The sequence below is a fragment of the Spea bombifrons genome, chromosome 1 (assembly GCF_027358695.1).
Source record: "Spea bombifrons isolate aSpeBom1 chromosome 1, aSpeBom1.2.pri, whole genome shotgun sequence".
NCBI lineage: Eukaryota > Metazoa > Chordata > Amphibia > Anura > Pelobatidae > Spea > Spea bombifrons.
The window spans coordinates 335,001-347,976 of NC_071087.1; the positions used below are offsets into that span (position 1 = coordinate 335,001).

General features: G+C 41.1%; 2 protein-coding genes across 2 annotated transcripts in view; one reads left to right on the forward strand and one right to left on the reverse strand.

Moving 5' to 3' along the window:
• Positions 1–1,479, forward strand: part of LBX2 (ladybird homeobox 2) — a 9,375-nt gene extending 7,896 nt beyond the window's left edge. The window contains exon 2 of the mRNA XM_053458009.1: positions 767–1,479. Within this exon, the coding sequence (XP_053313984.1) occupies positions 767–1,167 (401 nt within the window). The 3' untranslated portion in view covers positions 1,168–1,479. The remainder of the gene's footprint in view (positions 1–766) is intronic.
• The window catches only part of AUP1 (AUP1 lipid droplet regulating VLDL assembly factor), a 152,091-nt gene that overhangs the window by 122,565 nt on the left and 16,550 nt on the right, over positions 1–12,976 (reverse strand). The gene's annotated exons all lie outside the window — the stretch shown is intronic.

A 12,976-nucleotide genomic window follows, 5' to 3' on the forward strand; every position in this document is an offset into this window, starting at 1 on the left:
CCATCCTGCCCCACCCTGCCAGCCTGTGTCCCCTGCGCTCGCTCCTGCCCCTCCCTGCCAGCCTGTGTCCCCTGGGGGAGAGAAACAGGGGGGGGGGGACGGGATGAGAGAGGAGAGAGATGGACGGGTAGAGAAGAGAGACGAGGGAGAGAGGGGAGAGAGAGGAGGGAGAGAGGAGAGAAATGGGGAGAAGAGAGACAGATCGGGGAAAGAGAGAGAGGTGGTGAGAGAGGAGAGGCGGGAAAGAGAAGCGAGAGATGGGTAGGGGGGAATAGAGAGAGGAGGGGGAGAGAGGAGAGATGAGTGAGAGAAGAGAGAGACATTGGAGAGAGACGGGGAAAGAGAGAAAGAAGAGAGAAAAGGGGGAGCGAGGAGAGAGACAAGAGAGAGATGGGGGAGAGAAGAGAGAGAGAAAAGGAGGAGGCAAGAGAAAGAGAGATGGGGAGAGAGGAGAGTGGAGGAGGGGGAAAGAAGAGGAGGGGGGAGAGAGGGTGAAAGACCAGGGGGGTGAGGAAAGAGAAGAGAAGGGATGGGAGACATTTAAACACATAAAGGGATAAAGGACGGGAGGGAAATTATTCCAAAGGAGGAGAAAAGTTACAAGAAGAGACCGGGAATCCAACACTAGAGCGTCAGAGCTGGAGATGGAACGGAAGGAATTTTTACTTTACTGAGAGGGTGGTGGATAAGTGGAACAGCCTCCCGGCATGAGTGGCAGAGGTTAGATTTTTTTTGGTCTCTCACGTCCTCCTTTTCTCCTCGTCAGGTCAGGATCCTCTCGGCCCCTGCGGACACGGCCACAGCACAAGGAAACGGCGTAAGTCGCGGACGGCTTTCACCAACCAGCAGATCTACGAGCTGGAGAGGCGCTTTGTGTACCAGAAGTACTTGGCCCCCGCGGACAGGGACCACGTGGCGCAGCAGCTGGGACTCAGCAACGCGCAGGTCATCACCTGGTTCCAGAACCGCCGGGCCAAGCTGAAGCGGGACCTGGAGGAGATGAGGGCCGACGTTGAGTCACTGAACAAGCTGCCACCCCAGGCCCTGGAGAGGCTGGTGTCGGCGGGGGCCTCCCGTGAAGCTTACGCCCAGCCTCCCCGACACGCCCCCGCGGAGCACACGCCCGGCGCCTTCTCAGACGACGAAGAGATCGATGTCGACGACTAGAGGGGCCCCGGCCCTTTACCTGCGTGTAGATTTCATATGAAACATGCTGCAGAGGTGTTTCCTGACTGCATCTGCTGGGATGTCATTCCAGGCACATACTACTCCTCGCCATATGTAATACACACATACCATGTTGCAACACTGGGTGAGGGATTCAGGGACTGTACCTGACCTGCCTGGCGGTGGATTTTAATACTACTTCAGAGAAGAGAGATCTATGACTTGCTGCCCCTGGAGCTGGACAGATAACAGGGTTGTGGGTACAGGGGGTGGCAGCTGGGAGGAGACAGGCCAGAGAAACACAATAAATTCTCATTTTATAAGGACTCCAAATGCTGACTCCATCTCTAGGAGGCATCTGTGTGGGGCAATCCCGAGCTGGACGGGGGTTATTGGTTATCTCAGCCGCTGCCGCCCCGCAGGGGGGGTTATTCACACAAAATTCAATGAAAGATAATGAAGAGCTGTGAGGGGCCCCAGCTTAGGAATAGAAATAAATAAAACATTTACAGGAGGGGGAGGGAGCTTCTCCGGTCCATATATTACTCCATATATCCCTCTCTATAACCCCTCCCATTACCCAACATAACCCCTCCCATTACTCCATATATACCCCTCCTATAACCCCTAATACTCATATACCCCTTCCTATAACCCCTCCCATTACTCCATATATACCCCTCCCTATAACCCCATATAACCCTCCCTATAACCTCTCCCATTTCTCCATATATACCCCTCTTATTACTCCCTATAACGCCCCCTATAACCAGCAGACTGGTCCCCAGGGGCCACATCCAATGGTCAGGCGGTCTCTGTGACTGTCTGCCAGCTGCTGCCTCTCGGCTCCTGGGGGCATGTTGGCCTCTGTATAGTGTATAGTTAAAAAGAGGGTTTGCAGAATGAAGGATTCACTACTATCTGTCCCAGAAGTCATGGATAAAATTACAAGACAGTCAGAATTTTTTTTTCAACCCCTTTAGTCCCCTATGGACGTACCGGTACGTCCTGACCTTCTTGCAGCGGCAGGGACAAATCCTGGACTCGCCACAGACAGCAGAAGCCAGCATCGCCGTTTTGACCCGGCGATTACCGGTTGAGTGCGTGTTGACACGCCCCACGCGGGGCCTTGACACGCCCCACGCGGGGCCTTGACACGCCCCACGCGGGGCCTTGACACGCCCCACGCGGGGCCTTGACACGCCCCACGCGGGGCCTTGACACGCCCCACGCGGGGCCTTGACACGCCCCACTCCCCGCCCATTTCCCCCTTTATATGGGGGTGTTTCCCGCTGCCGTCAGCGGGACTGCCCAGTGTGATCGGTGCAGGGGGGACCGCGGGGAGGAGAGTGAGAAACCATGTCTCTCACCCCCCCCCCTCCCGTCCTGAAACAGAAAAGCAGAAAAAAAATCACTAAAATAATACAATAAATAACTAAAAAAAAAATCAATAAAGTGAGCTAAGTGATGTCATTGTGACATCACTGGCATAAATAACATTTCAAGAGGTCCCTAACAGGACCTCTAACCATACTGCACTGAAAACAAAATAAAAAATAAATATAAAAAATTAAATAAAGATCATAAAAAAAGAAAAAACCCTTACATCCCATTGCTCTAACACAACATCTACCCAGTATAACCCCTCCTCCCCCCGTTCACAGCCCCCAAACACGTTAAGCCATAAGCATAAAAATTATACAAAAAATTATACCTTATAGTACGCTGGGAAAGTCTGGAAAAATCTACATAAATGAGGTATTTCTGAAATCAGGACACCTGAATTGATAAATAATAATAATCGCTCCTCAGCCTGAAGGAATCTGGGATGGAAATCTGGCCAAATGAATTCATCAATTAAAAAAAAAACATTAAAGCCACGGGGGATGGGAAGAATAAATGTTATTAAATCTTACGTCCCCAAATGGCTCTACTATTTTAGGATGATCCCCCTCATAAAACCCAAGAATATCTAAATTTCACCTCTACAGAGAAAAAAACCCCAAGAATATCTAGATTTCATCTCTACAGAGAAAAACACAAGAATATCTAGATTTCATCTCTACAGAGAAAAAAACCCCAAACAATATCTAAATTTCATCTCTACAGAGGAAAAAAAAACCCTATATCTAGATTTCATATCTACAGAGAAAACCCCAAGAATATCTAGATTTCATCTCTTAAGAGAAAAAAACCCCAAACAATATCTAAATTTCATCTCTACAGAGGAAAAAAAAACCCTATATCTAGATTTCATATCTACAGAGAAAACCCCAAGAATATCTAGATTTCATCTCTACAGAAAAAAACCCAAGAATATCTAGATTTCATCTCTTAAGAGAAAAGCCAAGAATATCTAGATTTCATCTCTACAGAGAAAAACCCCAAGAATATCTAGATTTCTTCTCTACAGAGAAAAAACCCAAGAATATCTAGATTTCATCTCTACAGAGAAAAACCCAAGAATATCTAGATTTCATCTCTACAGAGAAAAAACCCAAGAATATCTAGATTTCATCTCTACAGAGAAAACCCCAAGAATATCTAGATTTCATCTCTTAAGAGAAAAGCCAAGAATATCTAGATTTCATCTCTACAGAGAAAAACCCCAAGAATATCTAGATTTCTTCTCTACAGAGAAAAAACCCAAGAATATCTAGATTTCATCTCTACAGAGAAAAACCCCAAGAATATCTAGATTTCATCTCTACAGAGAAAAAAAAACCCCAAGAATATCTAGATTTCATCTCTACAGAGAAAAACACAAGAATATCTAGATTTCATCTCTACAGAGAAAACCCCAAGAATATCTAGATTTCATCTCTACAGAGGAAAAACCCCAAGAATATCTAGATTTCATCTCTACAGAGAAAACCCCCAAGAATATCTAGATTTCATCTCTACAGAGAAAACCCCCAAGAATATCTAGATTTCATCTCTACAGAGAAAAACCCCAAGAATATCTAGATTTCTTCTCTACAGAGAAAAACCCGAGAATATCTAGATTGCATCTCTACAGAGGAAAAAAACCCAATAATATCTAGATTTCATCTCTACAGAGAAAAACCCCAAAGAATATCTAGATTTCATCTCTACAGAGGAAAAAAAAACCCAATATCTAGATTTCATATCTACAGAGAAAACCCCAAGAATATCTAGATTTCATCTCTACAGAGAAAACCCCCAAGAATATCTAGATTTCATCTCTACAGAGAAAAACCCCAAGAATATCTAGATTTCATCTCTACAGAGAAAAACCCGAGAATATCTAGATTGCATCTCTACAGAGGAAAAAAACCCAATAATATCTAGATTTCATCTCTACAGAGAAAAACCCCAAGAATATCTAGATTTCATCTCGACAGAGAAAAAAAAACCAAGAATATCTAGATTTCATCTCTACAGAGAAAAACCCAAGAATATCTAGATTTCATCTCGACAGAGAAAAAAACCCCAAAGAATATCTAAATTTCATCTCTACAGAGGAAAAAAAACCCCAATATCTAGATTTCATATCTACAGAGAAAACCCCAAGAATATCTAGATTTCATCTCTACAGAGAAAAACCCCAAGAATATCTAGATTTCTTCTCTACAGAGAAAAAACCCAAGAATATCTAGATTTCATCTCTACAGAGAAAAACCCCAAGAATATCTAGATTTCATCTCTACAGAGAAAAAAAAACCCCAAGAATATCTAGATTTCATCTCTACAGAGAAAAACACAAGAATATCTAGATTTCATCTCTACAGAGAAAACCCCAAGAATATCTAGATTTCATCTCTTAAGAGAAAAGCCAAGAATATCTAGATTTCATCTCTACAGAGGAAAAACCCCAAGAATATCTAGATTTCATCTCTACAGAGAAAACCCCCAAGAATATCTAGATTTCATCTCTACAGAGAAAACCCCCAAGAATATCTAGATTTCATCTCTACAGAGAAAACCCCCAAGAATATCTAGATTTCATCTCTACAGAGAAAAACCCAAGAATATCTAGATTGCATCTCTACAGAGGAAAAAAACCCAATAATATCTAGATTTCATCTCTACAGAGAAAAACCCCAAGAATATCTAGATTTCATCTCTACAGAGAAAAACCCCAAGAATATCTAGATTTCATCTCGACAGAGAAAAAAAAACCAAGAATATCTAGATTTCATCTCTACAGAGAAAAACCCAAGAATATCTAGATTTCATCTCTACAGAGAAAAAAAAAACCAAGAATATCTAGAATTCATCTCTACAGAGAAAAAAACCCCAAGAATATCTAGAATTCATCTCTACAGAGGAAAAAACCCCAAGAATATCTAGATTTCATCTCTACAGAGAAAACCCCCAAGAATATCTAGATTTCATCTCTACAGAGAAAAACCCCAAGAATATCTAGATTTCATCTCTACAGAGAAAAAAAACCCCAAGAATATCTAGATTTCATCTCTACAGAGGAAAAACCCCTAGAATATCTAGATTTCATCTCTACAGAGAAAAAAAAACCCCAAAGAATATCTAGATTTCATCTCTACAGAGGAAAACCCAAGAATATCTAGATTTCATCTCGACAGAGAAAAAAACCCCAAAGAATATCTAAATTTCATCTCTACAGAGGAAAAAAAAACCCAATATCTAGATTTCATATCTACAGAGAAAACCCCAAGAATATCTAGATTTCATCTCTTCAGAGAAAAGCCAAGAATATCTAGATTTCATCTCTACAGAGAAAAACCCTAAGAATATCTAGATTTCTTCTCTACAGAGAAAAACCCCAAGAATATCTAGATTTCATCTCTACAGAGGAAAAAACCCCAAGAATATCTAGATTTCATCTCTACAGAGGAAAAAACCCCAAGAATATCTAGATTTCATCTCTACAGAAAAAAACCCCAAGAATATCTAGATTTCATCTCTACAGAGGAAAAAACCCCAAGAATATCTAGATTTCATCTCTACAGAGAAAAACCCAAGAATATCTAGATTTCATCTCTACAGAAGAAAAAAACCCCAAGAATATCTAGATTTCATCTCTACAGAGAAAACCCCAAGAATATCTAGATTTCATCTCTACAGAGAAAACCCCAAGAATATCTAGATTTCATCTCTACAGAGAAAAACCCCAAGAATATCTAGATTTCATCTCTACAGAGAAAAACCCCAAGAATATCTAGATTTCATCTCTACAGAGGAAAAAAACCCAATAATATCTAGATTTCATCTCTACAGAGAAAACCCCAAGAATATCTAGATTTCATCTCTACAGAGAAAACCCCAAGAATATCTAGATTTCATCTCTACAGAGAAAACCCCAAGAATATCTAGATTTCATCTCTACAGAGAAAAACCCAAGAATATCTGGATTTCATCTCTACAGAGAAAAACCCCAAGAATATCTAGATTTCATCTCGACAGAGAAAAACCCCAAGAATATGTAGATTTCATCTCGACAGAGAAAAACCCCAAGAATATCTAGATTTCATCTCGACAGAGAAAACCCCAAGAATATCTAGATTTCATCTCTACAGAGAAAACCCAAGAATATCTAGATTTCATCTCTACAGAGGAAAAAAAACCCTTAGAATATCTAGATTTCATCTCTACAGAGAAAACCCCCAAGAATATCTAGATTTCATCTCTACAGAGAAAACCCCCAAGAATATCTAGATTTCATCTCTACAGAGGGAAAAAAAACCCCAAGAATATCTAGATTTCATCTCTACAGAGAAAAACCCAAGAATATCTGGATTTCATCTCTACAGAGAAAAACCCCAAGAATATCTAGATTTCATCTCTACAGAGGAAAAAAACCCAATAATATCTAGATTTCATCTCTACAGAGAAAAACCCCAAGAATATCTAGATTTCATCTCGACAGAGAAAAACCCCAAGAATATCTAGATTTCATCTCGACAGAGAAAAACCCCAAGAATATCTAGATTTCATCTCGACAGAGAAAACCCCCAAGAATATCTAGATTTCATCTCTACAGAGAAAACCCCCATGAATATCTAGATTTCATCTCTACAGAGAAAACCCCCAAGAATATCTAGATTTCATCTCTACAGAGAAAACCCCCAAGAATATCTAGATTTCATCTCTACAGAGAAAACCCCCAAGAATATCTAGATTTCATCTCTACAGAAAAACCCCAAGAATATCTAGATTTCATCTCTACAGAGGAAAAAAAAAACCCCCCAAGAATATCTAGATTTCATCTCTACAGAGGAAAAACCCCAAGAATATCTAGATTTCATCTCTACAGAGGAAAAACCCCAAGAATATCTAGATTTCATCTCTACAGAGGAAAAACCCCAAGAATATCTAGATTTCATCTCTACAGAGAAAACCCCCAAGAATATCTAGATTTCATCTCTACAGAGAAAACCCCCAAGAATATCTAGATTTCATCTCTACAGAGGGAAAAAAAACCCCAAGAATATCTAGATTTCATCTCTACAGAGAAAACCCCAAGAATATCTAGATTTCATCTCTACAGAGAAAAACCCCAAGAATATCTGGATTTCATCTCTACAGAGAAAAACCCCAAGAATATCTAGATTTCATCTCTACAGAGGAAAAAAACCCAATAATATCTAGATTTCATCTCTACAGAGAAAACCCCCAAGAATATCTAGATTTCATCTCTACAGAGAAAACCCCCAAGAATATCTAGATTTCATCTCTACAGAGAAAACCCCCAAGAATATCTAGATTTCATCTCTACAGAGAAAACCCCCAAGAATATCTAGATTTCATCTCTACAGAGGGAAAAAAAACCCCAAGAATATCTAGATTTCATCTCTACAGAGAAAAACCCAAGAATATCTGGATTTCATCTCTACAGAGAAAAACCCCAAGAATATCTAGATTTCATCTCTACAGAGAAAAACCCCAAGAATATCTAGATTTCATCTCTACAGAGGGAAAAAAAACCCAATAATATCTAGATTTCATCTCTACAGAGAAAAACCCCAAGAATATCTAGATTTCATCTCGACAGAGAAAAACCCCAAGAATATCTAGATTTCATCTCGACAGAGAAAACCCCCAAGAATATCTAGATTTCATCTCTACAGAGAAAACCCCCAAGAATATCTAGATTTCATCTCTACAGAGGAAAAACCCCCCAAGAATATCTAGATTTCATCTCTACAGAGGAAGAAAAACCCCAAGAATATCTAGATTTCATCTCTACAGAGAAAAACCCCAAGAATATCTAGATTTCATCTCTACAGAGAAAAAAACCCCAAGAATACCTAGATTTCATCTCTACAGAGAAAAAAAACCCCAAGAATATCTAGATTTCATCTCTACAGAGGAAAAACCCCAAGAATACCTAGATTTCATCTCTACAGAGAAAACCCCCAAGGAATATCTAGATTTCATCTCTACAGAGAAAACCCCCAAGAATACCTAGATTTCATCTCTACAGAGAAAACCCCCAAGAATATCTAGATTTCATCTCTACAGAGAAAACCCCCAAGAATATCTAGATTTCATCTCTACAGAAAAACCCCAAGAATATCTAGATTTCATCTCTACAGAGGAAAAAAAAACCCCCAAGAATATCTAGATTTCATCTCTACAGAGAAAAAACCCCCCAAGAATATCTAGATTTCATCTCTACAGAGGAAGAAAAACCCCAAGAATATCTAGATTTCATCTCTACAGAGAAAAAAACCCCAAGAATATCTAGATTTCATCTCTACAGAGAAAAAAAACCCCAAGAATATCTAGATTTCATCTCTACAGAGGAAAAACCCCAAGAATATCTAGATTTCATCTCTACAGAGGAAAAACCCCAAGAATATCTAGATTTCATCTCTACAGAGGAAAAACCCCAAGAATATCTAGATTTCATCTCTACAGAGAAAAACCCCAAGAATATCTAGATTTCATCTCTACAGTGGAAAAACCCCAAGAATATCTAGATTTCATCTCTACAGAGGAAAAACCCCTAGAATATCTAGATTTCATCTCTACAGAGAAAAAAAAACCCCAAGAATATCTAGATTTCATCTCTACAGAGAAAAACCCCAAGAATATCTAGATTTCATCTCTACAGAAAAAAACCCCCAAGAATATCTAGATTTCATCTCTACAGAGAAAACCCCAAGAATATCTAGATTTCATCTCTACAGAGAAAACCCCCAAGAATATCTAGATTTCATCTCTACAGAGAAAAACCCCAAGAATATCTAGATTTCATCTCTACAGAGGAAAAACCCCAAGAATATCTAGATTTCATCTCTACAGAGAAAACCCCCAAGAATATCTAGATTTCATCTCTACAGAGAAAAAAAAACCCCAAGAATATCTAGATTTCATCTCTACAGAGAAAAAAACCCCAAAGAATATCTAGATTTCATCTCTACAGAAAAACCCCAAGAATATCTAGATTTCATCTCTACAGAAAAACCCCAAGAATATCTAGATTTCATCTCTACAGAGGAAAAACCCCAAGAATATCTAGATTTCATCTCTACAGAGAAAACCCCAAGAATATCTAGATTTCATCTCTACAGAGAAAACCCCAAGAATATCTAGATTTCATCTCTACAGAGAAAACCCCCAAGAATATCTAGATTTCATCTCTACAGAGAAAACCCCAAGAATATCTAGATTAGAGCTGAAACAACGAATCGATAAAATCGATAATAATCGATAACGGAAATCATCGATAACGATTTCCGTTATCGATTAATCGAGTGATCAATTCGTTGTTGGAGCACTCGGCTCCTTTTACTTACCTCCGCGAGCGTTCCCCGCTTCTGCTACACGCTCTGCAGTCTCCGCCTTCTTCAAGCTACGTGACGGATGTGACGCGTTCCGGAGGTAAGTATTCTTCTGTCTATGTGCACGGATCGCACAGAACCACTCGCACAGAGCGAATCGCTCTGTGCGAATGGAGCCACTCGCACAGAGCGGTTCGCTCTGTGCGAGTGGCTCCATTCGCACAGAGCGGTTCGCTCTGTGCGAGTGGCTCCATTCGCACAGAGCGGTTCGCTCTGTGCGAGTGGCTCCATTCGCACAGAGCGGTTCGCTCTGTGCGAGTGGCTCCATTCGCACAGAGCGGTTCGCTCTGTGCGAGTGGCTCCATTCGCACAGAGCTGTTCGCTCTGTGCGAGTGGCTCCATTCGCACAGAGCGGTTCGCTCTGTGCGAGTGGCTCCATTCGCACAGAGCGGTTCGTGAGTGTGGGTGCAGGGCAGAGTGGGGGTGGGGGTGCAGGGCAGAGTGGGGGTGGGGGTGCAGGGCAGAGTGGGGGTGGGGGGTGCAGGGCAGGAGACTGGGTGCAGGGCAGAGTGGGGGTGGGGATGCAGGGTGTGAGTGTGGGTGCAGAGCAGAGTGGGAGACTGGGTGCAGGGCAGAGTGGGGGTGGGGATGCAGGGCAGGGTGTGAGTGTGGGTGCAGGGCAGAGTGGGTGCAGGGCAGAGTGTGAGTGTGGGGGCAGGGCAGAATGTGGGGGCAGGGCTGGGTGCAGGGCAGAGTTAGAGACTGGGTGCAGGGGCACAGTGCAAAGTGCTGGGTGCAAAGTGCCAGTGCTGGGTGCAAAGTGCCAGGGCTGGGTGCAAAGTGCTGGGTGCAAAGTGCCAGGGCTGGGTGCAAAGTGCAAAGTGCTGGTGCAAAGTGCTGAATGCTGGGTGCAAAGTGCTGGATGCAAAGTGCCAGGGCTGGGGCAAAGTGCTGGGTGCAAAGTGCTGGGTGCAAAGTGCCAGGGCTGGGTGCAAAGTGCTGGGTGCAAAGTGCTGGGTGCAAAGTGCTGGGTGCAAAGTGCTGGGTGCAAAGTGCAAAGTGCTGGGGCAAAGTTTCTTGAACAGTAATAGTCCACCTCTTTTCAGAATGTTTGGGGTTATTTTGTTTCATAAATATTGTGTTTGGGTTCTTGTACTTTGAAAATATTGTTTTTTATTACATCATAACAAAATAAGAATGTTAATGTAAATTTTAAGTTGTTTTTTAACATCCAGTTCATTAAATTCTTTTAAATAAACGAAAAATTTGCATATTGTTTTTTTTATCCGATTAATCGATTAATCGAAAAAATAATCGGCCGATTAATCGATTATTAAAATAATCGTTAGTTGCAGCCCTAATCTAGATTTCATCTCTACAGAGAAAAACCCCAAGAATATCTAGATTTCATCTCTACAGAGAAAAACCCCAAGAATATCTAGATTGCATCTCTACAGAGAAAAACCCCAAGAATATCTAGATTTCATCTCTACAGAGAAAAACCCCAAGAATATCTAGATTTCATCTCTACAGAAAAAAACCCAAGAATATCTAGATTTCATCTCTACAGAGAAAAAAAACCCCAAGAATATCTAGATTTCATCTCTACAGAGAAAAAAAACCCCAAGAATATCTAGATTTCATCTCTACAGAGAAAACCCCCAAGAATATCTAGATTTCATCTCTACAGAGAAAACCCCCAAGAATATCTAGATTTCATCTCTACAGAGAAAACCCCCAAGAATATCTAGATTTCTTCTCTACAGAGAAAAAAACCCCAAGAATATCTAGATTTCACCTCTACAGAGGAAAAACCCCAAGAATATCTAGATTTCATCTCTACAGAGAAAAAACCCAAGAATATCTAGATTTCATCTCTACAGAGAAAACCCCAAGAATATCTAGATTTCATCTCTACAGAGGAAAAAAACCCAATAATATCTAGATTTCATCTCTACAGAGAAAACCCCAAGAATATCTAGATTTCATCTCTACAGAGAAAACCCCCAAGAATATCTAGATTTCATCTCTACAGAGAAAACCCCAAGAATATCTAGATTTCTTCTCTACAGAGAAAAAACCCCAAGAATATCTAGATTTCATCTCTACAGAGAAAACCCAAGAATATCTAGATTTCATCTCTACAGAGGAAAAAACCCCAAGAATATCTAGATTTCATCTCTACAGAGAAAACCCCAAGAATATCTAGATTTCATCTCTACAGAGAAAAACCCCAAGAATATCTAGATTTCATCTCGACAGAGAAAAAAAAACCAAGAATATCTAGATTTCATCTCTACAGAGAAAAACCCCAAGAATATCTAGATTTCATCTCTACAGAGAAAAACCCCAAGAATATCTAGATTTCATCTCTACAGAGAAAAACCCCAAGAATATCTAGATTTCATCTCTACAGAGAAAACCCCAAGAATATCTAGATTTCATCTCTACAGAGAAAACCCCCAAGAATATCTAGATTTCATCTCGACAGAGAAAACCCCCAAGAATATCTAGATTTCATCTCTACAGAGAAAAAAAAACCCCAAGAACGCAATCACTTTATCTGACCGGTTGTGAGGCAGCCGTATAAATTCCGGGCCTCGCTTGGAAATGTAGCTGCTGTCGCCTCATCATAAGTGGACAGATAAGAGTTACGCCGGAGAGAAACGACATACCGAGTACCACTGCAGAGAGCGGCTACAACACCATCGGAACCAGAACTCATCCCCATCCCAGCCGGCCTCTCCTATCATCTTCCTTCCCCCTCTCCCACCGACTAGATTGTAAGCTCCCGGGAGCCGGGCCCTCTGCGGAATCTGCCGGCGCTTTATAAATAAATGTGATGTAACGTAAGGTGGAAACGTAACGAACGAGTAGCGGATCTGAATCATATCCATCATCGGCGTTATACGGAGAGAGAGAGAGGTTATTTCGCAGCAATTACATAAATTATTCTATAAGATCTGTGGCGGACGGCTGAGGAAATTCCTGCACGTTCAATAACCTCGGAAGTCTCTTCTTTGTACTTTTCCGTAGAAATCAACAAAAAACTAGCGTACTTTTTCTTTTTGGATAGCAGA